At 32.8% G+C, this 27359-nt stretch overlaps 2 protein-coding genes across 2 annotated transcripts; one reads left to right on the forward strand and one right to left on the reverse strand.

Annotated features, from left to right (window-relative positions):
• Positions 1 to 13040, reverse strand: LOC126811015 (uncharacterized). The gene is made up of 4 exons (XM_050536480.2): positions 12914 to 13040; positions 8061 to 9096; positions 3341 to 3505; positions 1 to 2826 (listed from the first exon to the last, which is right to left on the reverse strand). The coding sequence occupies exons 2-4, from the start codon at positions 8935 to 8937 to the stop codon at positions 2147 to 2149; spliced, it is 1722 nt and encodes a 573-aa protein (XP_050392437.2). The 5' UTR covers positions 8938 to 9096; positions 12914 to 13040; the 3' UTR covers positions 1 to 2146.
• On the forward strand, positions 13012 to 27218 carry LOC126811016 (cytokine receptor-like factor 3). The gene is made up of 8 exons (XM_050536481.2): positions 13012 to 13135; positions 20730 to 20851; positions 21210 to 21417; positions 21840 to 21927; positions 22858 to 23035; positions 24053 to 24296; positions 24644 to 24886; positions 25549 to 27218. The coding sequence occupies exons 2-8, from the start codon at positions 20744 to 20746 to the stop codon at positions 25833 to 25835; spliced, it is 1356 nt and encodes a 451-aa protein (XP_050392438.1). The 5' UTR covers positions 13012 to 13135; positions 20730 to 20743; the 3' UTR covers positions 25836 to 27218.
• The last annotated feature ends 141 nt before the right edge of the window (positions 27219 to 27359 follow it).

Raw genomic sequence — 27359 nt, forward strand, 5'->3', positions numbered from 1 at the left:
TTATTATAAATATTTTATTGTTGTTTTGGAATGATTAGTATTTGCTTACATACAGTATTTGTAAATAAGCAGTATATTAATAGAATGTTCAGTATATTATTTACATAGAATGAAGTTCACATATCTCATAAATAATTTATAGGTTAAACAAATTAGCTTTCATCATAAAAAAGATCAAATTGATGACATTGTATACATTTCCAAGTAAAATGCCTTTAAAAACTATAATATTAGTTACGTGAACTCTGCAACAGTTAAAATAAATCATAAACAAAGGAATTTGTATCTTTCATTAATTCAATAATAGTATGTATTAGATCCAACAGTAGTTAAGTATGATTTATGAAATATTGTATTTGATAATCAAATAAATATTTGTTCTAATAAAATATGTATGATTTATAATATAATGCCTTTAGATATCATTTTTGTTGAGAATTTAATCCAAGAAATGCTTAATTTTGATTGAGCACACATTCAAGAATATATCAATGGATATTTTTGTTTTATTTATAGAAAAATTGAAATCTGTCAAATCTTTTTATATTTTTTACAATAACAAAATGTCAAAATCAGGTATATCAATTTTTCTTAAAACATATTTGATACAAATATTTCAAAGAGAGAGTAAAGTTTGGGAATATCTAGAGCACTAATTAAAAGTAAAAAAAAAATCAATTTATTTTTATATTAAACAAATTGACACATAATTCATTAAAATATCTTTCTTGAAGTCATATCAATCTTTTAAATTATAATTTTAAATTGGATGAGAAGCCGGAATACAATTCTGAGTATTTCCATTATCATATTATAACAAATGTTATTTTCATCCTGTTTGTTTGGTTAGACTTTCTTTTAACATCTACATTTTAAATAAAGCATATTCTGGGCCTGTGACAGCCAGTGACAACAGCACAATAGTACCACTGATCTCATTAGATAGCCAATCATGTTTCCTGGAATTTTCTAAATCACAGGTTTCATTAGTTAACAACAAATCACAATCTACACATTACTGAACATGCTTTTTAAAAAAATGTTTTTAGACCAAGATGAAGTGAGGTAAATAACCGAAAAATAAAATTGAATAAAATTTTGGTGTATAAGTTTAAAAAGACTACTACTTTCATATTTCTTATCCCAAGCATTTTACCATTTGATGTATTGAATAACCCAATTTAGTCATCTTAAACAGCATTTTAACATATACATTTTATGCCTAAATTTACATGGCATTCACTCATACAAAAATAAACTGTAACAACTTTGGCACTAGATAAAATTTCTTTAAAATAATTTAAAGCTAACTGGAAACGTACTAGAACAAAATGTATTTACTTTTATTCAATAAAGATGAAACTGGTGAGAGGATTCTGTTCTTCTTACAGGTTGCTTAAATCTCGACATTAAATCTTAGTTGTGACTCTTTGTGAAAGTGGAAGAAAAATTTAAATCTTCTTTATAAAAATGACTAAAATATATGGATAGTCAAAATTGAGGAAAAATGAAATCTAATTTGTTTATAAAAGGACTAAAATTATATTGATAGTCAAAGTGGAGGAAAAATTAAAGCTCCTTTTGAAAAATGACTAAAATATATTGATAGTCATTTTTTTTTATGAAAATGATAGATTACCAATCCATGATCCATCAAAGACACTGTTATTAAAAATGTGTGCAAAAATTTAAAAAGGATATTACAGTGTCATTCTGGCTATTATTATCAGCAGCTTGATCCAATGAAATATAAACATCTGGTAATTTCTCAAGAGGTTACATTTAAAAGTTAGGTAACTTTGTGTCAATATGGACATTAAAAGCATGTCTAGATATGTGGACATTTTTAAATTCATTGTTAAATAGAATGTTAAATAGATAGTCAATAAAAAACAACAACCTATGCCCTACTGCAATACAGTGGTTAATAATACATCAGTAAAAATGTTATTAAATATGGTCATACATGTACATAAATACAGTTTATTATTTACAAAGATATATAAAAAATCGTGTTTCTAAAAAATAGAACTAATATTAAATATATATGCTTTGATTTTAAAACACATTTTAAAAGTATAAAAGTCACCATCACATTTATGTAAACCACTTTTTATTGATAGCACACATATATATAGTTTTTCTCTCATAGAGATGTTTCAACTCTCTGTGGTTCCTCACCAGTATTATTATTTGTGGTAATATTGGACTGATTAGAACTAGATAGTTTGTTTAATTGTGTAGGTTGAGCTATTGTAGATTGAGCTGTTTGATTGACACTAGATGAAGGAGAGTTATCACTATTAGCCGATGTACTTACAGTACCAGAAGTAGTTATAGGTTCAATAACTCTTCCATTAACAGTAACCGTACTGTCTTGTGACACAACAGGATGTCTGTCACTAGCTGATTGATTTCGCTGTACATCCGCAACTCCAGTATTTACCGCAGGCCCGGCAAAAGATACATCGGCCGGGGGATGATCATCCCTATCCATCGATTCAAACTCCTCCCTAGGTATAGGAGGTCGCGGATGAGCTGATCCACGACGTGATCTGTATGTAGGTGGTCGTGAGTCAGGATAGTCTTCATTATTAGGTGGGAATGTTATATGAATACCGGAATGTATAGTACTAGCACGTGAACGATATGATGGGGGTGGGGAACTAGGAAGACTGTAATTATCAGGGTTAGTAGGCGGAGTAGCTGCTGTTTGTTGTTGTTGTTGTTGTTGTTGAGCTAGATGTAATTGGTTTTGATACTCCTGCATGGATGCTGCATATGTTGGAGGTGGACGTCTATACTGGAATTCTGGATATAGCACACCTAAAAAATAACAAGTTAATTGATATCAAGTTGTTTTGTTCATAAATCAAATTGTTTGTTATATATAATATAGGTACAGACATAGGAATATAGGAAATGAGGTGTGCATGTAGGGAAAAAGGGAGAGTGTATCATAAAACTTCTTAGAAGATAAAACAGTGGATGTACACACTTGCAGCCCTGCAGGGTCTGCCATACATTTGTATGCTGTCAACTGATTGTATCTTCTGTCTTCATTGTATTCCACACTACAAATCACATATTGATTAAACATTCTGTTATGTTTACTTCTCATTTAACATACTATATTTCCCTCAAATATTTTGTCATCAGAAAAAAAAAAGGTACCTCTCAGAAAAAGGAACAAAAAATTTGTGAAATTCTGGCCTGAAATAAACACCAAAATCACCAGAGGTAACTTTGTCTAAAGATTTCGAGTTTGTAAGAATCAAAGTAATATAAAGATAACGAACATGACAAGTATTAGTGAAGAGTATGAATTCAAAATACCTACCTCCATACCAATTGTTGTCCCGACTTCGGTGAGGTCGATGTTGTCTTCTTTCTCCCCGCCGTCTTTGAAAATCTCCTATACCAAATAAGGCATGCAATGGTTCATGACCTCTGGGAGTACACTTCCAGCCAACACCAACAACAATTACTAATAATACACCTAAACCTGAAATGAATAATTATCATATTTAACATACTGTAAACATAAACATGATATAAATCAGTTCTAGGCAAATGGATCCAACAAATAACTCATTTTCCCCAGTCAAGATATTCCTACTTATCTACACTGTCAATATATTTCTAAATTGAGTGGGGTTAAAATACAATAAAATGCATCTTATATTCTTCTTCATCCAAAATTGAATCTGTATGGTGGTATATGCAACTAAATTATTTACAATACATAAGTCATGGCTGGTAATATATGATGCATTGTGCATTAGACTACTGTGTAGAATAAGTGTGTATTAGATTACTGTGTTTGTGTATTACTGACACTATTATATGACTGTGTAGAGAATAAGTGTGTATTAGATGAGTGTGTAGAATAAGTGTGTATTAGAGGATTGTGTAGAATAAGTTTGTATTAGAGGATTGTGTAGAATAAATGTGTATTAGACTACTGTGTATAACTAATACTATTAGGGCACTGTTTAGAAGAACTGAGTATTCTCTAATGACACCCTTAATATACATACATGTAAATAATCTGTGATACATCTTGTATTACAAGTATATTTACACACTTACATTTTACAAGTTTATTTACCAAAAATTTCTATAGTTGCAATAGAATTGTACTGTACTTCATTTATTTGAATATGCAAATCATTATTGTGTATCTCTTCACATTTGAATAAATGGTCATAAATAGACTACCATACCTAAGTTAACAACCTCTAATCCTACTGGTCAGACCTTCAGTTTGTGTAGAGTTTTATACCAGGGGAATATTCAGAAATAAAACAACTGGGCGGCTCATAGGCATATGGCCTATGACAGATAGGGAGGGGCAGAACCCAAAATAATTTTGGGTTACAGACGACGGCGCTGATCTTTTGCGAGAGTGGAGGAGCGGAGCTTACCGTGCTGGGACACCCCAACAAAATTTTGGAAAATTTGAAGGCTGCAAACATGTTTTCCTGCTATTCCAGCACCTGAATACAGCAACTTCAAAGTGGCCAAATATAGCCTAATTATGATGGACGGTGATTCGAATTCCATTAAACCAATTAATCCTTTACAGATCACAGAGACGGGACTGTCGGGAGAAAATTTTGAAAATTTAACTGCCACAAATGCGTTTTCCTGTGGTCCAATATAGCCTACCTTTGGTGGTTGACCTGAATCCCCAACAACCAGTAAATCGTCTAGGGGTATGGGGGGGCTTGCCCTCCTGGAGAAAATTTTGAAAATTTAACTACTGCAAATGCATTTTTTTGCTATTCTAGCCTGTGAGTTAAGCAACTCCAAAGTTGTTCAATGGTTTTGTAACCGAAATCCCACTCAATGCCGACCTGATTCCATCCATCCAATAAGACTGTTGCAGCTGCATTCACAAATAATAATCGATGCCCAAAAAATGTCGCACAAAGTAGAGTGGCTCCAGACAAAATGTTTTAATCCATAGTCAATTCATTACAAATTTGTAGTATTCAATTAAAAGAAAAGTAAAATTAGTGTTTTATTTGATTTCGGGCACTTTAAAAAGTTTAATTTGACCAATAGATGAAATAAATTTTTTTTTTTTCACTTTATGTGATAGTAGAGGAATTTTGCATGGACAGTGGCCATGTCATGCCAGTTTTTCAGCCCATCGATTAGACACTGTTCCTTGCCCCTCTGTCCTGCACCATTGTCTATGGGAAATCAAGACCGTTTTCATCCCGTTTTTTTGATCTTTAAACGGTGTAATTTTTTTTGAAACATGTTTACCTTTGTAAAATGACAAACAATATTTGGTATTTTAAGAACAGCAATTTAATGTAGATTGACGTGATATAACTATAAATTTACTACGTCAATTCATCCATGTGGCAATTTGTGCTCTATTGTGACCTGCATTTTTTTCCGTAAGTTAAAATCTAAGTAATGATGTGTAAAAATAATTGGTATTACGTCCTTCAATATTCCGTTATCTTCCTTACAATGTAAATTAAAAGTATGTCATTTTATAAAGATAAACATTTTGAAGAACTGGTAGATCATAGTGTATAACACTTGATGAGTGAAAACAAGCTTTTAAAAGACATATTCAGTTATTATTGTTAGTATTGTTGTTGTACAATGTACATGTATATAGAATATAGATATAGGTGTTTTTGTTTTTGCTATTTATTGTGGGGGCCCCTTTTTGTGAATTGTGGGTTATATGTATTGTAGTAAATTCGACATTGGAAAAAAATCTTTGTGTTTCCCTCCTTCCACTATGCCCTGAAGACCTGTGGGTTTTTTTAATGGTTAATCGAGGACTGCAGACGGTATACATTATATAAGAAGATTTTATATATTCATGATTTGTAAATCATAGTGGAGAAATTTGAGTGAATTAATGATTGTTCTGCTTGAATGCTTCAGGTGTACTACTTTCCCCAAATGAAAGAAGCCTAAAACTTATAACCCTAATAATAGGAGTTATGTCTATATCAAGAGGTTGAACGTTAAGTTTGCTTTAGGTTTATGATGATTTTCAGTGAGGCAATGAGTGCATGTACATATCTGCTAACCAAATAAAGACAGTTGACAAACGACATGTCCAAGACTAAAATCAACATAGTTAGAGTGTATTGTCCACAGGTCATGTCTTACTAATGATAAGACATAATCCAACAGTATTACATAGCTTAACTAGCAATACAATCACATTTCTAAAAACAATTTCTTAAGCAACTACATATCTCAAATAACAGCAACTGACTTGCAATTTTCACACTATTGTTCCTAACAACTTATCTTTTTCAACTGCAAATAAAATTATCTTTACTCAACCCAAATATGGTAGGCCTATTTATATTGACTTCTTACCCAACTTGATAAAACTTACTATTAAATACAGTCCCAACTTAAAATTTGATTCTCAGACAACTGTGCACAATCTCTCTGAGAAAGACACTAAAATAAACCTTGTTGGATGGGAAGAAAATAAAATAAATAAATGTTTTGATACATAAAGAGGCATTAGTTTGCATTTTGAGAGTCGTTGCCAGTTGGTTAAAAAAAATATTCATTTTCAGACAGATCTGCTATGTCATTGCTGAGATATACACATAATTATTTTAGTTGTTTTCACATGCTGGGGATATTATTAGGCGAATGGATGTTTTTTCTTACTTTTATATTTTTCAAAATAAATTATACTAATATTTATTTTCTTAATAAGAGGATAATGGCTCTTTAAAAGAACTACCGAAATTGACTTTTGTAATCCAAAACCTACATTAACACAAGGTCTAGCTCTTGTACGCTACACTGCATCATATAGGTAAGGTGAGATGTGGACAGATCCTGGTATTTATATAACAAGAAATAATAATATTAAAAATACATGTAGGTAATGTAAGACATGGACACATCCTGGTGTTTATATCATAAGAAATAATAATATTAAAAATACATGTGTTGCCTAGTGAGTAAATATAAAATAGTGGTTTGTTCCTTTTCGTAAAACCTCAAGCCAAAAATATTTTTCTTATTGCCTTTGTTTACCAAGATTATATTAGTTTACATGTAACCCCAAGCAACAACAAACCCGGTCCACATGTAGATAACACTGTTTACAGTATTGTAATATAAAATACTTCTAAACGCATAAAGATAAATTGCCAGGCAATTTAACATACACCAAAAGCAGCTTATACGTCCAAGCAGTCCATAAAGGTTCTGACATAAAAATTAGATTGTAAAATATAAGGGTGTCTGATAAGATTCTACAACATATAAAGAAAGCCATTAATTTGCTATACTTCTTCATTGCAATAATTGAAACAAAGCATTCAAATAAAGTAGATCAGTTGAGGATCTTTGCTGTTAAAGTGTTCACAAAATACTACAATACATGTACTTGTATCTGAAATTTTATTCAAATCAGATAAGTTTCCAACAATTGTAAATAAATGCAGAATCTTTATACTGAACAACATCAATGGCTTGTTGACAAAGAATCTATGTAAATAAAGGGCAATGAGTCTCTAAGTAATTTTCAGAATTTGTTGTAATTGTTATACATGACAATAATTGAAACAAATTTAAAACAAATTAAAACAGTTTACAACTGAACAACATCTATAACTTTAAGAAGAATTCTTCATTTCAATAATCCAAACAAGTTCACACGAATCTACAAAGGAATCAAGGTTGATAACTTAATAGGTAATCAACAGAGATTCTTGAAATTCAAAATACATCTTCAGTTCATGCAAATTTCAAGCAGAATGGATAATAACTTAAGAGCATTCACAACATTCTACAATGTAATCAAGGGCAATAACTTGGAAAGTTATTATTAGAAATCGCTAATATTCAATACATGTAAGCTTCCCTGTTTCATTAATGTTAACAACATACAAAAGATTTGATTATTAATGTAGAATGTACAATTTGTGGATGACAGACGGACCGATGGAAGGAAGGAAGGAACAACAGACAGGTGTGACAATGATATAAGACCACATTTCAATGTAGGTGTATAAAAAGTACAGTAAATCAAAGTTTATACTTACCAATAAACATTATAGCCAAGAAAAGAAAACTGTTACCAGCAGCATGTAAGGCAGCTAATACAATTCCAGTAACTACACAACACACGCCTAATAATGATAATACCACTAATACCCAGCGAAATGATGTTAACTTCACAAAACATCTAACACACGGTGCTTTACATACAGCATCATCCAATTGCGAGGAACTTGTTGACCGGTTGCGCGTCCGATGTCCATGACGTGTTGATCTTGTGGGAGTTTCCCTTGTTCGATAATTTGACTGGTTACGAGTTTCACTTGTCCTTGCACGTCTTTCGTTACGAGTTGCCGCTGTTCTCTGTTGTGACGGTAAAGCAACTGGTCGAACCGGTTGTGGCACATGTGAATGTAATAAGTCTGGTAGAGCGTCTGTTCTATTATCTAATCGTGTTGATACACCAACATTTATATCCCGCGTATGAATTGATCTGTAAGTGGGTAACTGCACTGGGTTCGCTCTTCCAGAGGTGTTCTCACTTTGTTCATGTAAATGCAGAGAATTATCCAACGTATCTGAAGGCGGTTCATTGCTATTATTTAAAACAATTTGTTCAGGAACTCCCGGAACTCTGTAACCAATTCCATGTGGCTCTCTTTCTCGACTATTGTCTTCTACTCTACTAGTACTCGGCATTGGTTGAGATTCTGAATTTCTGATTACATCATCGAGTCTGTTAGAATCTGCTGGTGAATAACTTTCATTATCAAGTACATCTGGAAAGTTGTCAGAATGTTGACGATTGTGGGAGAAGGGAAGACAGCCCACTGACGTGTTATTCTGTTGGCCTTTATGAGTTGGCACTGATGATACTTGTCTTACAACTTGCCCGGTTTCTATACCACTTGCCATATACATACCTTTCACCGGTACACAGACTTGATGAGATTTATATCAATGATAGCCTCCCAACTATATCTCAATGATAAATTGATTTAGGATATCCTTTTTACATATATATTTGAATGTGTGACTGTCTGACTGATGGACATCACTACTTCATACCGCATGGCACATCTAAAAGAAAAAAGGGGAAAATTAAATATATTCTTTCTGATGTTCACAAAGACCACAGGCTATTCGCAATGAAGATGATCAGCATTATGAATAGATGACAATCATATTCAAGACATACCATATGTGTTCACCCAGTCACCCAACAGCTGTCTTTCCTTTGGTTGTAGTCAGGCCTACAAACTCATTCAACCGTATCAAAACATGAGGCAGACACAGGTCAGGTAATTCATAAATCTAACATCAGAATTATATCCATATCAATGTTATCAAGCTTTCTTTTACCTCCAAATTAAAAAATGATATAAACAGAACAGGAAAAAAATAGAATATATATATCAACCGAAAAACAAATACATGTTTAAGAAAATATATTCATTATTTCAATAGCATAGGAAAGTCAATCACAGACAAAGGACAAAGATTGAAAAATAAATCATTAGTAAAATCTCGAGGTATGTGAAACTAGAAGATAATGATGGTGGAGGCTTGTCAGACAAACACGTATACCCCACATGGTAAAACCACCTTGGGACTAATGATTTAAAAAAGTGATTATTTTGTAAATTACCATAGTTATACATTATTCAAATTAACTGGTTATATAACTTTAATCTCAGAAACTGTTGAAATATTGGTTTAAACAATATTTTTGTCAGATATAATATAATAATATAAGCGTATACAAAATTAATGAAGGATTGGAAAATAAGTTATAAAGGCTTATGTTTCCAAAGGCTTTCTCATTTTACCAGTAGCATATGAATAATACCTAAAACATTTCATATTGATCAGATAATAATTATATCCTCCAGGTCATGCTTTTGTTAGGTTATCATCAAGTTGTAATATTCTATGTTAGAGTGAAATTATTTGCATTTTAAGCAGGATCTCATTGAATTAGGTCACAATAATGTGTTCAAATAGGTTGATATCACAAGTTATTTTAATTAGTGATGAGAGCAATCTTTTATATATATATAATAGATAAGCACAAGTCACATTGGTTTTTTTGTGCTTTGTTTTATTTTTCTTGTTAACTTAATAGTTTTTAATGTCGAGAAAATCATTGTCAAATGATAGTTGGTTGGATATATAATTTGTCGAAAATAATCTTCTGGTAATTAATTTTAATATATAAGTAGTTATTAGAACTGGATATGAGATTGATTTCATAATTCGACCTTTAGACAACTCTCATTAACAAGATATTGAGAGTCCAATAGAATGGGTCCTCTCAAGATATTATAGTACATGTATATGGAACACCCAAAACATTATAAATACAATATACAGAATCCTTACAACAAAAGATAAACCATGCTATTTATTCTACTCTATGATATGGAGAGAGAATGAGAGAGACGCGATTCAACATCCACTTGACACAAACACAGTTATTTCAGGACTAACATATATGGTACAATGTTATTTCAACAATTTGTCTATGGGTAGAGTTCTTTAACAGTGGCAGAACAGACGACCCTACTCGCAAGTTTAAAACAGATATCCAGTCAATTTACTCAATGACATACCTTATGATTTAAAACACCCAGCTCGGCCATCTAAGATGAAGGGGGGGGGGGATTTTGTATCTGTTAATGTACATTAGGAAAAGAAATTGGGTAACCCGAAATGCAATTTGACCCCCTAAACACACAAAGTTGTTCCAAGGCGAGTGATGACCTGGCAACTAAAACCATTTAGACCATTGGTCAGATATATACATACAAGTGGATCCAAAATCATATTCTCGTGTACCAGTGATGGCTGGATTGGCTGCAGTTATTATGGAGACATTATCTGGACCCTTATTTCAAGGATAGGTTGCCAGGCAAAAAAACATACGCCCACAGCAGCTAAATCGTCTGAGTGGTCGATAAGGGTGGTCGAATATTTGTTCTTTTGTGGGTAATGGAGGGGGGGGGGAATTTATAAGACAATTTCATACAGATCAGATAATAATTTTCGTAGTTTGAGGGTTCACAAGGGTCTACAAACTGAAACATGTGCCTTAACTCTGGAAGTAATTTACAGACATTGTTTAAATTCGACAGGTGTTTTCGTTTCACTAATCTAAATTATGCATATAAACTTCATACACATCAAATGATAACTGTCGTCATTCGAGCATTCACAAGATTCAACAAAGTAAAACAAGGGCTATAACTCTATAAGTAATTGAAGGAAATTGCGGACATTCAAAAGGCTTCTTCATTTCACTAATTTAAATGATGCATATAATTCTCATACAGATTGGATGATGACTTTGTCATCAGATCGTTCACACAGTTCAACAAAGTAATAAGGGACATAACTCTATAGACGTAATGAACAGAAATTGCTGAAATTCAATAGGCTTCTTCGTTTCACTAATTTAAATCATTTATATAAATTTCATACAGATCTAATGATAATTTTTGTCATTCAAGCATTCACAATGTTAAACAAAGTAAAGCAAGGGCCATAACTCTAGAAGGAATTGACAGAAATTGCTGACATTCAATAGGCTTCTTTGCTTCACTAATTTAAATGATGCATTTAAATTTCATACGACGGACGGACTGAGGCGATAGCAATATAAGACAACATTTCCATGTGGGTGTATAAAAAAAGGGTAAAGGAGAAGAAATTAGAAATTGGTTTGTTAGTGGAGGTTTGAGAGATTTGTATGGGCCCGCAACATTTGTTGTAGCAACAGAAAACAGGGTTTATATGCATGTTGGCCAAGCATAAAATATATCAAATTGTTTTATAGATCGATTCATTCATGAAAGCAGGCAGAATAAAATAATATAATATTAATGGGCAAATTCTTTCATGACATGCATAGCCAATATTAGAAACATCATGATCACAAAATACCATTGAAAATCAGAACTTAACACAAATAAATTTGCAGGATAAACTCCACAATGTTGCATTTGATAGTACTCGTCAATTTACCAAAACATGGCGTATTGGATTATTAGAAGTGGCGTATTGCATCCCTGTGATAATCATAAAGTTAGACAATAAGTGTACTCATTAAATCCAGCGAATGTTATCTTCTTTTACATTAATCTGCTTTCAGTTAAAAATATGTTTAATGAAACTAACTAGAGAAGGAAAGATAAATTTTTATCCGGCTCTCATCCATCCTATGAGTTAATCATCTTAAAAATTGTCTGTGACCAAATTGACACATGGTATATAAATGATTTGCAACCTCTGGCCTAGGCCCTTGCAATCTGTAAGTAAAGTGCATCACAAAATTTCAGATTCTATTTTGCTTTTATAATCGTGGCCTTTTACCTACATACCTACTGTAATTTTAAATATGGCTTGTGTAGCAAATTCAGGAGCTTAATGGTAATAATTTGAGCCTAATGTTTCTATATCTTTAGATTTACACGGGGCCCCCAAGCCTTATCTAAATCCAGCAGTTTATACACTGTTCAACTGGTTGACAAACTAAAACCTATTTTTAGTTGCAACCCAATCTGGTCTAAATTCAATAATTTTTTAAAAGTCATGTCATAACTATTTTTGTCATTGAACTTGTATGCGTAACTAGCACAAAGCTTACAAAATAAAATATCATTATATTTCACCTGAGTGTACTGATTTTGTTAGCGATATCCTGTAAATACAAACTCAACAATGCTTGTACAAACGCCAATAAAATGAAAATATAAACACACGGTCTGCCTTTTGTAGCACAATGTCAAAGTAAACAATACATTGTTAAATGCAATAGGGTATATTTACTAATATTGCACCATTTATATATCATATACCACGTCTTAAACGATGAATAAAAACATGGATGTACACTTACCGTTGTATTGTTTTAAAATTAACCGTATATCATGGAAATATCAATCAATAACGACCTACATTTCACGAACGGTAGATATAACATGGCCTGCTACACGACACAGACTTAACTCTCTCGCGCTTTTGTCAATGTAAACTAACCCCGAACCCAGCTGTCACGGATGTTCACGCAAACGTAACGGGAATTTACGTGATCTATGGCGGCTTCCTGAGTTGGCGAAAGGTATTTTGTGTTCAATTTGTAAACATTTTAGATCGCAGTCTTAATTAGCCAAAAAAAAAAATTTTTTGTGGGAAAAAATAAATTACCGTTGATAAGAGCTTATGCACTTAAGCAAAGTGTCATTAATCCCGAGCTGTTTATTTAACGATTAATGATAGAACATGTGATACCAATAAATGAGGTGTTGTTGTCCACATTGCCCTTATGATGGCTTATAAGTTATTCATTAACACCATACAACACCATGTTTATCATTCCGTTTGTTAATTGGTAAACAATGACAGATTACTGATGGCTTCACAGTGTCTTAACCCCATGTAATGGTCCCCAGCACAGTTTATTATAGTGTATAAATTGACAATCATTTAAAAAGTTTTCCAACTTACTTGTCTACGATATCATCACCCCTGGTGGAAGTGGACGTAAAACACTGGAAAGTTTTCCAGTCGTCATTTGATACATACATAAATACAGCCATATTAAAACCTAGCGACTGAAAGTGGGATTCTGAGGGCTTGCACTGGCCTGGGTCAATTTTAAACCAATATTTGAAAATTACAAAAGCCAGTGATCAGATACTGGTCTTATTATCCTAGCAATATGTTATTTTTTACCAGTAGCCTGATCATTTTTTAGAAGGGAACAGATTTGTGTTCAATTCACTGTTTTGATAAAACTGTATTTAATCATGTGGTCACTGAGAGACCACAATCCACATACACATCTTTCAAACAATCAGAGATCTACAGTCATAGAAGACATTTTAACATCCTACTTTTTTTTGATTATCAAGGTAATTAACAGAAGTGTGTGAAACATGTTACTCAATAGTCAAAGTTTGGATTTTATTAATAGGGGATTCTAAAATAATTTGAATTACATGTTTGATCAAATATGAACGTACAGTACAACACAGTGAAATCCCACTTTTTAGGTCAGTTTCCAGTTGTGTAGTGGTCTTTATAAATTTATGTTCTTGGTAAAAATAAAATAATGCCTTCTGACCTTTCCAAACTTATAAATTTGAAATAGCTAATATTACTGATTTTGTGTTTGACGTGCAAAGTTTTGCTTTAATCAATTGATTTTAATCTAAAAACTTTAAAATCTGCTGCACTGCAATCACAAACTTTCAACACAGGATGATATCAAAGACAAATGTTCCACCAGACAAATGTTCCACACGGGATGATATGACAGACAAATGTCCCACACAGGATGATATCAGAGTATTCAGAGACAAATAAAACTTGTTCCCACACGATGATATCATATACTGACATCCAAAAGAAGGTATACAAAATATGTGTCATTTAAAATCTTAGTTTTGAACCGAGATCCACGAACCTTAACAGAAACATGTGAACCTTTGGTTGCACCTGTGTATACATCACCAGGCTGTTAAAATGTCTACGGCAGTCAGGCCAGACAGTAGACTGGCCGAGAAGTGGGAGACCCTGGGTGACCACGCCCCAGGAGGACCGCTACATCCGAGGTATCGACCTCAGCAACTGCTTCATCTCTGCACCAACAACTGCAGCAATGTTGCTTGGACAGTATAACGACAACTGCGGGAGCAGGGGACTAGAGCACAACATTCTTACCGTGGGTATTACTGACGGAACAACACCGGCGTAACCTGCACCAATGGGCAAGACAAGTTCGACGTTGGCAAGTCTGAGACTGGTCACGTGTCCTCTTTTCAGACGAGAGTAGTTTCTGCTTGTACAGAGCTGATGGCGGTCAACAAATATACAGACGTGCTGGGGAACGTTTAGCTCCTAACTGTGTACAGGAAGTTCCGGCGTATGGCGGAGGTGGTGTCATAGTGTGGGGAGGAATCTGTTGTGAACTGAAAACAAAGCTAGTCATCATTCATAGCAAACTCAATGCACAGAAGTGCAGGGATGAGATCCTGCATCCAGTAGTCCTCCCATTTATTCACCAACCGCCACGTGGTATTGTCTTCCAACATGATAATGCAAGACCTCATACAGCCAGACTGACACAGGTCTACCTGAATAACATGAATGTGCACGTTTTACCGTGTCCTATTTGTTCACCAGACATGAACCCGAATAAACATTTGTGGGATAATCTCAATAGGCAGATTAGGAACAGACCTGTGCCTTCAGCCGACAACTCGAACAGTGCCTGACTGATGCATGGCAACAGATTCCACACAACGTCATTAGATGCCTGACATCTTCCATGCATTGACGTATTCTTGCATGTGTCAATGCTCAAGGAGGGCATACTCACTACTAAAATCTCTTTTAAAATTAACATATAGTCTGTTACCTTCAACTTCAATCATCATATTCAAGGGCAAATAACTCGCCTGAAACCACTTTATCATCACTAGATAAACGGTAATGTTATCATGGTGCGTTTAATAAGTTGGAATCAATTAAAGATGCATTATGTAAGATGATAATATAGAGCTGGCCGTTCTTGCAATAATATTCAATAAAGAATGAAAAATGAACTCTCGTAATTGAATTAGAATGTTGAAAATTGATGTAGGTGTCTATTAGGTGAATAATATTTCCCATTAAAGCTAAGCTAAGCAGAGCTAAGCAAATTCATTGGTCGATGCTTTAGGACAAGATAACTTTCATTCTAACTGATGGAGAGCGATGAAACTTAGTGTATAGTTTCACTACCAGGTACTTCAAAACCTGACTGAGTTTGATCCTGAACATTTTATGCTTAGACTAAGCATAAATAATCAGTTTCATTATTCGATACTTTTGAAAAAAATAAATGTGCAATTAATTAATATGTGTCATCTGTTTATTTTGGGATTTTGGCAGGGGACATCAGCCTCACTGTTGGCTTGTTCATTTGATGTTTCTTAGATACTGGATAGAAGTAATAACATTATTAAAGAAATTTAAGTAAAATATTATAATTTATGCCATATTACTATTAGCCCCAGGTGACCTTATCTTGACTTGTAGAATAATATTATTGTTAAATCATTGACCTGTATGTAATTGTACGATTTGTATTGTTATACTATTATTAATCTGGTGTTAATTTTTAAATCTGTATTACTCCAGGTACATGTACCTGGTACCATATTGTATTGTCACATTAATCACTTTAGTACAGGGAGGGACCTTGGGGGTGGGGGTGGGGGCGAATGGTTTGATCATAAGGTGGCGCTTTGAATGCTCATCTCATCCCACCATTTGATGATAAAGGATAAAGCACACGACCATGACACTTTTCTCAAAAGTTTTGTTTTACAATTTTTTTTTTTATGTAGCTGAGCTTGTTTTTTTTGAGGGGGGTTGGGGGGGAGGGCGCCCCTGATGATATTGAGTAAAAGACTTGCCAACTTTAAAGTTTGTCATTTTTTGATGTTCATGTTATTGGTTAATGAAATATTGTTACAGATGTGTTTTAGTTCTTGTAATAACAGGAATTGAATTATCCCCTGCTGTAAATGATGTCAGATAATGGTAATTTTGTGTAATTATTGACTTAGCATGATCCCATGAAGTAGTTGTAAAATAATATAAAGAGAGGAATGATAATTTGTTCTCCAGCAATGAAAAATAATTTTCCCTAGAATTAGTTTCAACCAGATGATAAAATAATATATTTAACATGTATACATTACCATTGAATATTTCTGTAGGAACAATTTTACTATTTTTTGTGACCTCAGCTAATGCTATAACTATTATGGATCATTGTACAGGGTATGATGGCTGATAATCTTGTCTAAACTTATTCTTAGGATTGACCACTTACATGTATATAGATCATCGAGTAGTCCTGCTGAGAGAATGTTAAGATTGTTACATTAAAGGGGATATATAGTGACATAAAACTGAAGCACTATCAATAAAATGAGAAGCTTTGTTTCTGGTAGAATTCCTTTAAATAATTTGAAGTCAAAGGTTGAGTGAGAAAAAGAATGGATTGACAGTAATGTGTAATTCGTAAAAAATGTCAGGTTTGCTGTGCATCTTTGTATTTATTCGATGTTTGTAATAGTCTTGGCCTGTTGAATCAGTGTGTTTATTGATTTTTAGTGGCATTTTAACAACATTCCTTCACATTCAGTCATTCACACAGCTGTAGAAGTTGATGAAGTGCATAGAATATAAACTGATGACTATGCCGGGATCTAGTACCAATTTTTTACGAATTGTAAGACAGGGTATTATGTCAATTAGATTATGTATGGATAATCTGAACATAATTTAGTACAAGAATGTTAAAAGAAATGTTGTTGATTTGTGTGAAATATGCAAAATTTGTAACACAGAAATCCCACTTTATCTTCTGAATAAAGAAAGTTAACTAAGAGAAAGAAAACTCCTCCAATTAATACTGCTACTTAATCTATAGAAACTTGTTTGCCAGAGAATTGTGCAACTGCCAGGTGACTTCAGTGAGATAATTGTTTACAAAGTGTTTCAGTTTAAATATTGAATTAGTTGGCTATTTTTAAAATAATTTTTATCCCAGTTTAAAGATTTAGCTTTGTTGATTTAACCACAAAACTATTCCATTTGTGAATATATTTAAACAATCAAAGTTTATTAAAAACTTGGTTTATAATGCCCTATCAACAGGTAGATATTTATTGTTAGACGTCACTTGCTAGTTGTTAATGAACTACAGTTTTTTCTATGTATGTACAAAAAAATATACAAAAACAAAATGTGAACTATAAAGAAGAACAACGAAACAAACACATCATAAATATTTATAAAAAAAACAACTAAATGTATGAGCTGGAGGGCAATTAGTAAAGAGGAAAAGATATCTAAATCTGATGTGAATAGCCAGAGGCTGATGTATGGGACTAGACATCCTTAAACTTCCTTCTTTGTAATGTAAGTGGATCATGCGGAAAAATATCACATTAAAAGCTTGTGTTATGTAAACTGCCCATCAATGATAGTACTTTAACAATGATCATAGTCTCCAGTCAGATTGATTACGCAACTAATTACAGACAGGTTAAAAGATATTTATTGTTCTGGTGATCTGCCTAATTTACTATAAACAGGCTTATAATTAACTATACAAGACTAAATAAATGTTGATTATACTTAAACCCACCCATCTCAACCATAGTCACTCCTTCAGTGTAAATTGTTCAAACAGAAACAAGTTTAGTCAGTTTGCTGAATATAAAATTAAAAAGAGATGAGAAAAAAAAATTGTTATTTGAATTTTATATACGCCCAAATTTTGTATCTCATATTTTGACCTGTCTTATAGCTCACATGGGAAATTTAACTATATATGGTTGTAAATATTTGGTGATGGTCATTTTAATCATGGTTAGACAAGTTCTTTGATGACAGTAACAATACATCTTCCCAAGGGAAGGGTTTACCTTTATAATATCCCATATGACTTGTTTAGTACATCAACTTGGTAGTTATCTTTTGGTAAATGAATGATTTGTTATAAAATAGACAATCATGAGACTGGTTAATCGTGCATTAATCTTATATGCTCTTCAAAAAAAGTAGGGGATATTCAGAAGCAATACAAAACTGCGAAAATGCACTGCTGTTTTTATTAGAGGTAACCAGTGTATGTTAATAACAGACCAATTGCCTACACATGAACAAAAACAGTTCATATGGGCGGCTTATCTGACGGCCCCATTTCACTCGCAAAGAGATACACCGTCAAAAGTGAAAATGGACGTTTTTGATTTTTGTCTTAATAATGAGTAATTGCTCCACCAATCCTCAGACATTCAGCAGTTCGTTGTGGCATGTTCCTAATCAACCGTCCAATCATGATTTGGGGCAATCTGACCCACTCCTCTTGCAGTGCCACGGCCAATTCTTGCAGTGTTGTCGGTTGACATTGACATTGAGGAACACATCTCCCGATCAAATTAAACGTAACACACTAAAGCAAAGATACGCTAAACAGTAAATCTTATGATGCAAGAACCGATAGGAAAGCAAACATGGATAGATAAACCAGCACGCGGCAGTTTTCATCAACCCTTCCTTGAAGTGTCAAATTTGACAATGAACGCCTACCACATTTATGGTGCTATTGCGTGTCGCATGTGCAGCTCAGTGGTTCTGTTGGGGCGATAAGTTCTTCATCTGTGCAAACTGCAAATACTCTCAAAGCATGTCAAATGTCCATCGCAACCTGCACAGGTATTTGCATTTCAATATCCCCTACTTTTTTTTTGAAGAGTATACATCTTTCAAAGTTTGAAATGTTTGACTGGTCCATGGCTTTTATCATTTGAAGCTTTAGAGTTGAAATTTTTCAAAATTACTCTATGTTTGGACGTCAATATCATTTATATTATAACATTGGCCCTATCTAAGGACCTCAAATGTTGAATGTAGACAGATACCTGTGAAACAAATCAACTGATCAAATTTGACTAAATCAACACTTTATTTTTTACTTATATGAAAAAGGTCATATTAGTAATTATTTCAGTTTTTAATTTTTTTTTATATTTTTGTACTACTAGTGTTAATGACAATGTACCTATAAAGAAAAAATATTTTTTTGAGCAAGACAAAAACATGTTACAAATTTTTTCATAAACTTCACATATAAAAAAGAATAGTGGCAATAAGTACAAGTTATTGTTATCTACATATTAATACATATTAATTACACATAAAGATACTATACACAGTGTATTGTGATCCGTGGTAGAGCAGACTTCATTTAATGATCAGTGTACATAAACTCACAAAATTATTGGTCCGATCACTGCCCGGCTTACTCAATCTCCAAAGGTGGTGCAGAGGGAGAAGAACTATTAAAATCGTTGATATCAAAGCTTTTCTTCAGTGTGAAATTTGTTTTTTTTTAATATTTTCCAAGGAATAAAATTGTGAAAAATCCCATATAATTTGCTTTCTATTGTTTCAAATGTATCTTAATTGTTCGTATTTGGTGATATTCACACTCACTGGATGGTTTCTTGAATTCTGAAACATCAAAGCGAGTTTTTGTTTCAAAATTTAATCATTTGACATTTGCATTATGTGGATTTAGTTGGGTTATCATGGAACAAACAAACTCAAATCAACCTTTTTCGATAAGAAAAACACATGATCCTATTTTTTTAACAATCATTTTCAAAATATTACTTCCGATCTAGAAACATGACCTTTACTTAATTTTGTATCATTCTGGAGTAATACTGGCCGTAATAAAATGGAATCATATTCAATTTTTCTTCATTAACAATGATTAGATATCACTAATTTCGGTCTACAAATGACTGCACCTTGTTCTAAGTGCTTGATTAACCAGTATGCTTCACGTTGTGGAAGGGGAGGATCTAGTATTACCAAAAGGAAGTGGGGATTCAAATTGAACATCTATGCTCATTTGGGTGGGTGTTGTACTGTTGGGGATTTTTTATGGTTTGTACCACTTGCAAAAATGTTTTGAGGTTAATCCCTGGATTCCTTTCCCCCCAATATTTTTTTGTATTGTAATTTAAATAGAAACATAATTTGTCCATATTCTCAAGATACAGAGTAGGGGTTGGTGGTTTTCAATCTATCAGTCATATTTTATCATGTCTTTATAAATAAAATTTTTTCTTTAAATATAGACATCGGAGGTGCCATGACACAGGAACATATCACTAGCGTGGTGGAAATATTGGATTCAGCACATAATCAGAAGTTTCAGCTGTCTGAATTGTTGACAAATCTAAGAGAGTTGAAACAACAGGTGTGTATCATTAAACATCCTATTCCTTTAATTAGGCAGTGTTTATCAACACTGTTAATTGGTCTTTAATTGTGATATCTTACTGTTATCATCATAATAATAAATTAGTCCTGGGTTATCAATATGATTCAAATAAAGTTACATGACAATGTTCTATAATAAAAGAAAAATTATACTTTTTTTAAAATCCAGAATAAGGGTTAGGGTGAGGTCAGATGGCAGATTATGTGTAGATTTAAGCAGTTTCTGGTTATTAAATGTGCCTACTTTCTATTATCTAATGTGATTTCAGTTCTTCTAATCTCCAGATTATACTTTTATACTGTAAAATATCTACTGACATCATTAATATTGTTAGGTACAAGATGGTGCTAATGAATCTAGAAGTAAACTTGTCAGTCACTTTGATTGTCTTAAGACATTTCTAGAAGAGACTTTAAAGAGTCGTCTAACAGTATTGCTGAAAGAAATAGATAGTATTGAGAACCAAGCTGTTCTACCTCTTACACAATGTGAAGTTATGATACAAAATGGCATTGATAATGCTACCACAATCATGGAGGAAGGTAAGTTATAAACTATGAACAATAATATCCTGCATATGTGTATCATTATCTAATGTTTCTCTGTCTAGAATATTTGTTTCTAGGCAGAAAGACGTTGGCTCGCTAACCTTGAGGTCCTGTGTTCAATCCCTGCATTGGCTAAGAAAGTTCATTGTGATTTTCCCGGCATTATTCCCCCTTGTCAGTGGTGAAGGACAAAAAAACGAGGTCCTGTGTGCACATTGCACGTAAAAGAACCCATGCCAGTTGGAATTTGATACAAGTGTAGAGCTGTCTGTCATTCGTTGTCTGTCATACATAACAGGTTAATGTTCATTCTAAAATTACATGTCATAAAAGAGAATAGTTTACTTAACAGAAATATGTGTAATGAATAATAGAAGAAGGTAATTTGTGCTTTGAATATTTTGTATATATTTTAGGTAAACTTATTATGAAGAATGGTGCAGAAAATAATCTCGACAAGATAGTCAAACTTAAAGAAAATCCCTTAACAAAAACATTGAGCAGGTAATATTGCTAGACTAGAACTATTAATGTATGAATTTAGTCTACTTGAAAAAATTGTGGATTTTTGATAAAAGAAGAAAGAGAAAGAGAGAAAAATGGGGTTTAACGTCTACTCGACACAAACTAGGTCATTTCAGGACTTACATAGGGTTTATTTTTATTTCAGTGGCAGGAAACCGGAGGACCCGGAGAAAACCCACGAGGTTGGACAGGCGACCCTACTCCTTGTCACGTACAATTGGGTATTCGAAACCACGCCAGTTGACTCAATGACAGGCCTTATGATACAGCACGCACGTGCTAACCATTCGGCCATCCAACCCCCCATATAAAGAAAAATCTGCTGTTATTTTCAGTTATATGAAAATTTTATAGTTAAACATACATTATGCAAGAGCTAAATCTGCCTATTTCAGGTCTTTCTTTAGGCCTGAAATGTTATCTAAATTATTAATTAGACATTAATTAACCTATCCAGGCCATAATCAACTCTAGATGGCAGCACTAGCCTGCGATCTTTAGTGGATTGTAAGCCGATTTACTGCATAACTTTCCTTCTCGATTAAACGATTAAATGGATAATCGAGACTGCTGTTTATCGTACTGACTTTAGTAATGATGACCGAGGCTTATAGGAATTTCAGTCGCTTAGTTCTCGGTTCATAGTGAATCAATTTGAATGAAATTTTCACCAAATTGCCTTTACATTATCTAGTTTTTAACTATTATAGTGAGAACTGCCAACTCGTTACCAAATCTCCCATAATGTATCTTTAAAGTTTTCCACTTAGATTTATTCACCTAAAATATCTATATTGTTAATTGCCATTGATCATAGAGGTTTTGCCCTTGGTGTGTATATAAGTACATATAGTATTTATTTTAGAGACAGCTAACAGTTTAAATCCATCGTTTCTTATTTTTATATAGTGTACCAGAAATACCTGACCGTTCTGCTGTACCTTGTATAACTGTAGATTTAGCATCATCTTTAAGAAGTGTATTAAATGAAGCCATACAGAAGGAGGGTAAAGTAATAGCTGGAGCTCCAGTACAAATCATAGATATAGTCGAAAGACCTGGTAGTTTACTTGTTACTTGGAATGAGGTAAGAAATATTATTGAGAGTAAACTGGAAGACCCAGAGGAAACAATTTTAGTTAAGCATGTGATCCTACAAGTACTGCATGTCACATACAAGTGTGGGATCAAAACCACACCATTGACTCTACCACAAACCTGATGATCTAAAGTGAATATTTGTACCATATAGTCACCCAATCCAATCCCCATATTGAGCAGCAAAAGAACATATTTCATTTTAAGAAAAAATAATTAAAATTAAAGAAATGTTAGTTTGTTCCTTCCTTTAAGAATAATTAGTGAGATGGATTAGAACAATACTTAGGAAAAACATAACAGCCTAATAGACTTATGATCAAAGAACACCTGTCGAATTAAAACATAATTAGGATAAATCAATAGCTACTCATTATATGGAACATGTCATTTAGAAATCTGTTTACCACAGAAAAGTAGAATTACAATGGATCTTTGAACTTGAAACAGTCACACCTGATGAGCTCATTGATAAAATTGATAAATGAAATTGAACAATGAATTTTCAACCCAAGTTTGAAATAAATAGTATTTTTTTTTATTTTCACTTGTCCAAGTTCGTTTCTCAAGTGATGTAAGTCCATATAAATGATCAAATTATGATCAGCATAAAACACCAGAATTTCTAACACAAACAAAACACTGTCTTATGATTAATATCTGTTCTTAAAATACAGATGTGACGTCATCTTTTAATGTTGGTGTACCATTATGGTACAGGAAATGTGCCAAGCGTACATTATTTATACTAGTTGAAATTTTGGACCTGCATGACGTATTTCATTGCAAGGCACATGTAAGTGTCTGTGTTTAAAATTGTTTAATGGTCTTGAGCTTAAGGCATTGCGTAATATATTTAAACAACACTTGGGACCAATGTCCCTCGTGTTGTTTCAGTATATTACTTAATGTCTCACTCTCGACCATTAAACCACACATAATGCAAGAAAATTTACTAGTAATAAGTTATGGTTTATGGTTACATTTTAATCTTTGTTTTAAACAGATAGAAGAAGATGGGGATTTAACTGAGTTTTGTCTGCAGTATTCTTCTGGTAATATTAAGTCTAACTCGGATCCTAAAGCTACATTTCATACAGCTTATGTTGGTCCGAACACAGGACATATTGTTAAACAATTGCGTCCAAACAAACAATATTCCTTCCGTGTACGAGGACGACAGGATGGTAGTCATGAGTGGAGCGTATGGAGTGTGCCTTATACTGCCATAACAACAATACCTCATCATCGTAAGTAGATTTCCGTTCTAGATAGAATCTACAGTTGACATAGAATAGACCTACAAATAAATTCTGTGGAATTGTATATACAGTATTGATGGTGTTTGAAGGTGGGCTGCACTATTTCAATCTGCAGTGGATAGAGAAAGTGTTAGAGAATGGGAATAGAGGGAGGGAATTGGGAAATGTGAATGAATTGCAGGGAAAAATATTTAAATTATTTATAATAATATGCATAAAACTTCTGTGACATGAATTAAACTAAATTTTATTCTCCATAAATAGTTGACCTCAATTTAACAGTTCTATAAATAGGTGTATGGTTCTTGATTTTTTTTGTTGTATATAAATTTTAGAATGGGTATCAACACATGAAGGATACAGCGTTAGTAATGAAGATAAAACAGCAACACGTACAGATATTGGTCTCAGTACATTAGTTTATTCTAATATACCTAGTTATGCCTCTGGTGAACAGATAACTTTCAAAATATTAGATGCAGGTGAAAGGTCATTAAATGATGGAATAGGTTTAGCCTGTAATTGTGATAATGAAGATACTCTAGAAATACCAGGTGCTATATATGTCAATATTGATGGTAAATATCTTCTTTGTTTTAAGAAACAATAAATTGTCATCTGTTCTTTGGTTTCTGTACCTCAGTGAGTAAGATGTTGGCTCTCTAGAATCGGTGCAGAAAAGTAGGAGGTTATATCCCATTTCATTTCAATCTGATTAAAATCTAATGTTTTTTAATATATTTTTTTTTCTGTTTTATATTCCGTATTTCATATTTTATCGCGTAGTTTACATAACATCTAATGTTTTATCATTGTCTTGTATGTGTACTGTGAACAGTCAATAAATAGACATTGAAACCAGTGAAACCATTGGACTATAAATGCTGTCAAGGGTGGCAGTGGTTACTGAGCTGCTAATGAAAAAAAAAATAGCACTTTGACCAAATATTATTTGCTCTGTTTCTGTTACAATCAGAATTACACCCCTTTAATTAACCAATTTGTGTCATATCTATTACAAGTAGAAATAAATGAATAAAACTGTTAAGTTAGTGAATGCTGTACAATGTCTTAGAACTGGCATTTGGTTTACGGAGTAGAAAATTGGTTCCAAATTTGTATGTTATCATAAAGTTCTCTTATTGGATCTAATTGAATGTAACAAGATAGACCTGTAGAATTATTAATAACAGAAATAAATAAATATATGATAAAACACTTTCATTTTTTTCTATTAAAGGAACAATCTATGTTGATGGAAATGTGATGAAGATGAAGTTACCACCATTAAAGAAAGGATCTGCCATTAATTTCCAAACAGAACCATTACCTAACGGAAAGGTCCGCGTAGGAATTGAAGTTCAAGAGAAAGAAGTGACGTTTGATTGGAAGACCAGCTCAGTAACAAGTCCACAATCACCCACAGTGCCTAGCATGAACCTAACTGTACAACGCCAGTATTCATCTCATAATTTTTATTTTGCTATGAAATTTGCTCATGAAGATTGGAAAGTAGGCGTATTTTGATCTCTTCTTGTTTTGTTTTTTGGCATTTGTGATGTTGTCGGTGAAGATGACAGGAGTTTATTAAACGTAATCATGGGTTGCATGCATCTTGTGGGTTGTGGGATGAAATTAAAAATGAATCTAATTCTGTAAGTAAGTTCCTTGTAAGAGGCTTAATTTACTATATGTTAGTGACATTACTACAATGTCCGAAATCTGTTACTATCTTTTATTTAAACAGATAACGTGCTTACAGTTGATTTACTTATGTCTAGTGAAGGACTCTTTGAACTGAAAAGTTACATATTATTCTTGTACTGTGTTCGATCTGGGCTCAGAGGTGGATGGAAGTTGGCAGCTTTATAGTTCCAAAATTGGGCCTCTTATAATAAAGCTTTAGAATATTAACACATTATTTTATGTGAAGCATTATAATCATAACTTACGTTAAATTTCAAACACATTATAACAGAAGTTGGGTGTATATAATTTGAACAAATGTTTTCCATTATGTAATCATCCCTCACTTACTTATATTATACATTATATTTTGATCTCATAACAAACTATTTCATCAAGAATTAATGGTTAACAAATAAATTTTATTTTTTATATTGCCAAATGTTATTATAATACTTAATATTAAATTTTAAAAGATTTTATGTAGGATTCATTTGCTTTTTGTATTGGGAACAATTATGTTGTATGGTATGTGGATCTTTTGTCATTTGTGGTCAAAGGGGAGATAATTACCTGCTAGGGAGATTTCTGAAGAGTTACTTCCCTTCCATGTAGACATTCATTGAGTTGAAAAGATTTACAGTGACGCTCTCTCATATTAACTAATAATTCCCTTAATTTCAATCTTCTTTATAGAATGTTATGAATTTTTGATTGTTGTAGAATTATTATACTACTATAAAGATAGATAATTAATGATTACAATTTCAGTATGGAGAAAGTTTCAATATTTCAGGCCATCATTATTTATATTTTTTCTAGTCACTTGGCAAATTAAACTGTGTGTTCATGTGAGGCATAAATATATATATAATGTAGCCTGATATTTTGTGTCTTAGATAACTTAGCATAGAATTTATATTGACAATTTTTAAAGTCTGAAATTTTTGATTCTGTCACAGGCTCATTAATTTCAATATGTGTTTGTTTCACCTTTTAATATATTTATGACAATTATAAGGTTTGGTTTATGTGCAATTTATACTGCAATAAATAGTTTCAAATAAAACTTCTCATCATAAGATATTAAATTTCAATTTATTGTGGATGCAAAAGTACGTAAGTTTGATAAATGTATAATACTGTATAAATTTTATATATTCATCTTGTGTTTATACATTGTTAATGGGATTGTTGATATGCTCAAATAAAACATAGAATGAATTGATTTATGTTTATTTCAACCATACCTAAAGTAGTGTACTGTTGCGTCCACATATATCTGATTTATTGGCAGAAGTCCTCAGTGTGAATGACACTAGTTTGGCTACAAGTTATGTCACATATAAAGTATAAAAGGACACA

This window comes from Patella vulgata, chromosome 2, assembly GCF_932274485.2.
Source record: "Patella vulgata chromosome 2, xgPatVulg1.2, whole genome shotgun sequence".
Taxonomy (NCBI): domain Eukaryota; kingdom Metazoa; phylum Mollusca; class Gastropoda; family Patellidae; genus Patella; species Patella vulgata.

Bases quoted from the DNA above. Each gene is read 5' to 3' on its own strand.
- LOC126811016 (XM_050536481.2), top strand. From the start codon at position 20,744: ATGACACAGGAACATATCACTAGCGTGGTGGAAATATTGGATTCAGCA. The intron at 21,418-21,839 runs GTAAGTTATAAA...TATATATTTTAG, and splicing joins TACCACAATCATGGAGGAAG to GTAAACTTATTATGAAGAAT. The intron at 24,297-24,643 runs GTAAGTAGATTT...TATAAATTTTAG, and splicing joins AACAACAATACCTCATCATC to AATGGGTATCAACACATGAA.
- LOC126811015 (XM_050536480.2), bottom strand. From the start codon at position 8,937: ATGTATATGGCAAGTGGTATAGAAACCGGGCAAGTTGTAAGACAAGTA. The intron at 3,506-8,060 runs GTAAGTATAAAC...TATTCATTTCAG, and splicing joins CTTGGCTATAATGTTTATTG to GTTTAGGTGTATTATTAGTA. The intron at 2,827-3,340 runs GTAGGTATTTTG...GTTATTTTTTAG, and splicing joins GGACAACAATTGGTATGGAG to GTGTGCTATATCCAGAATTC.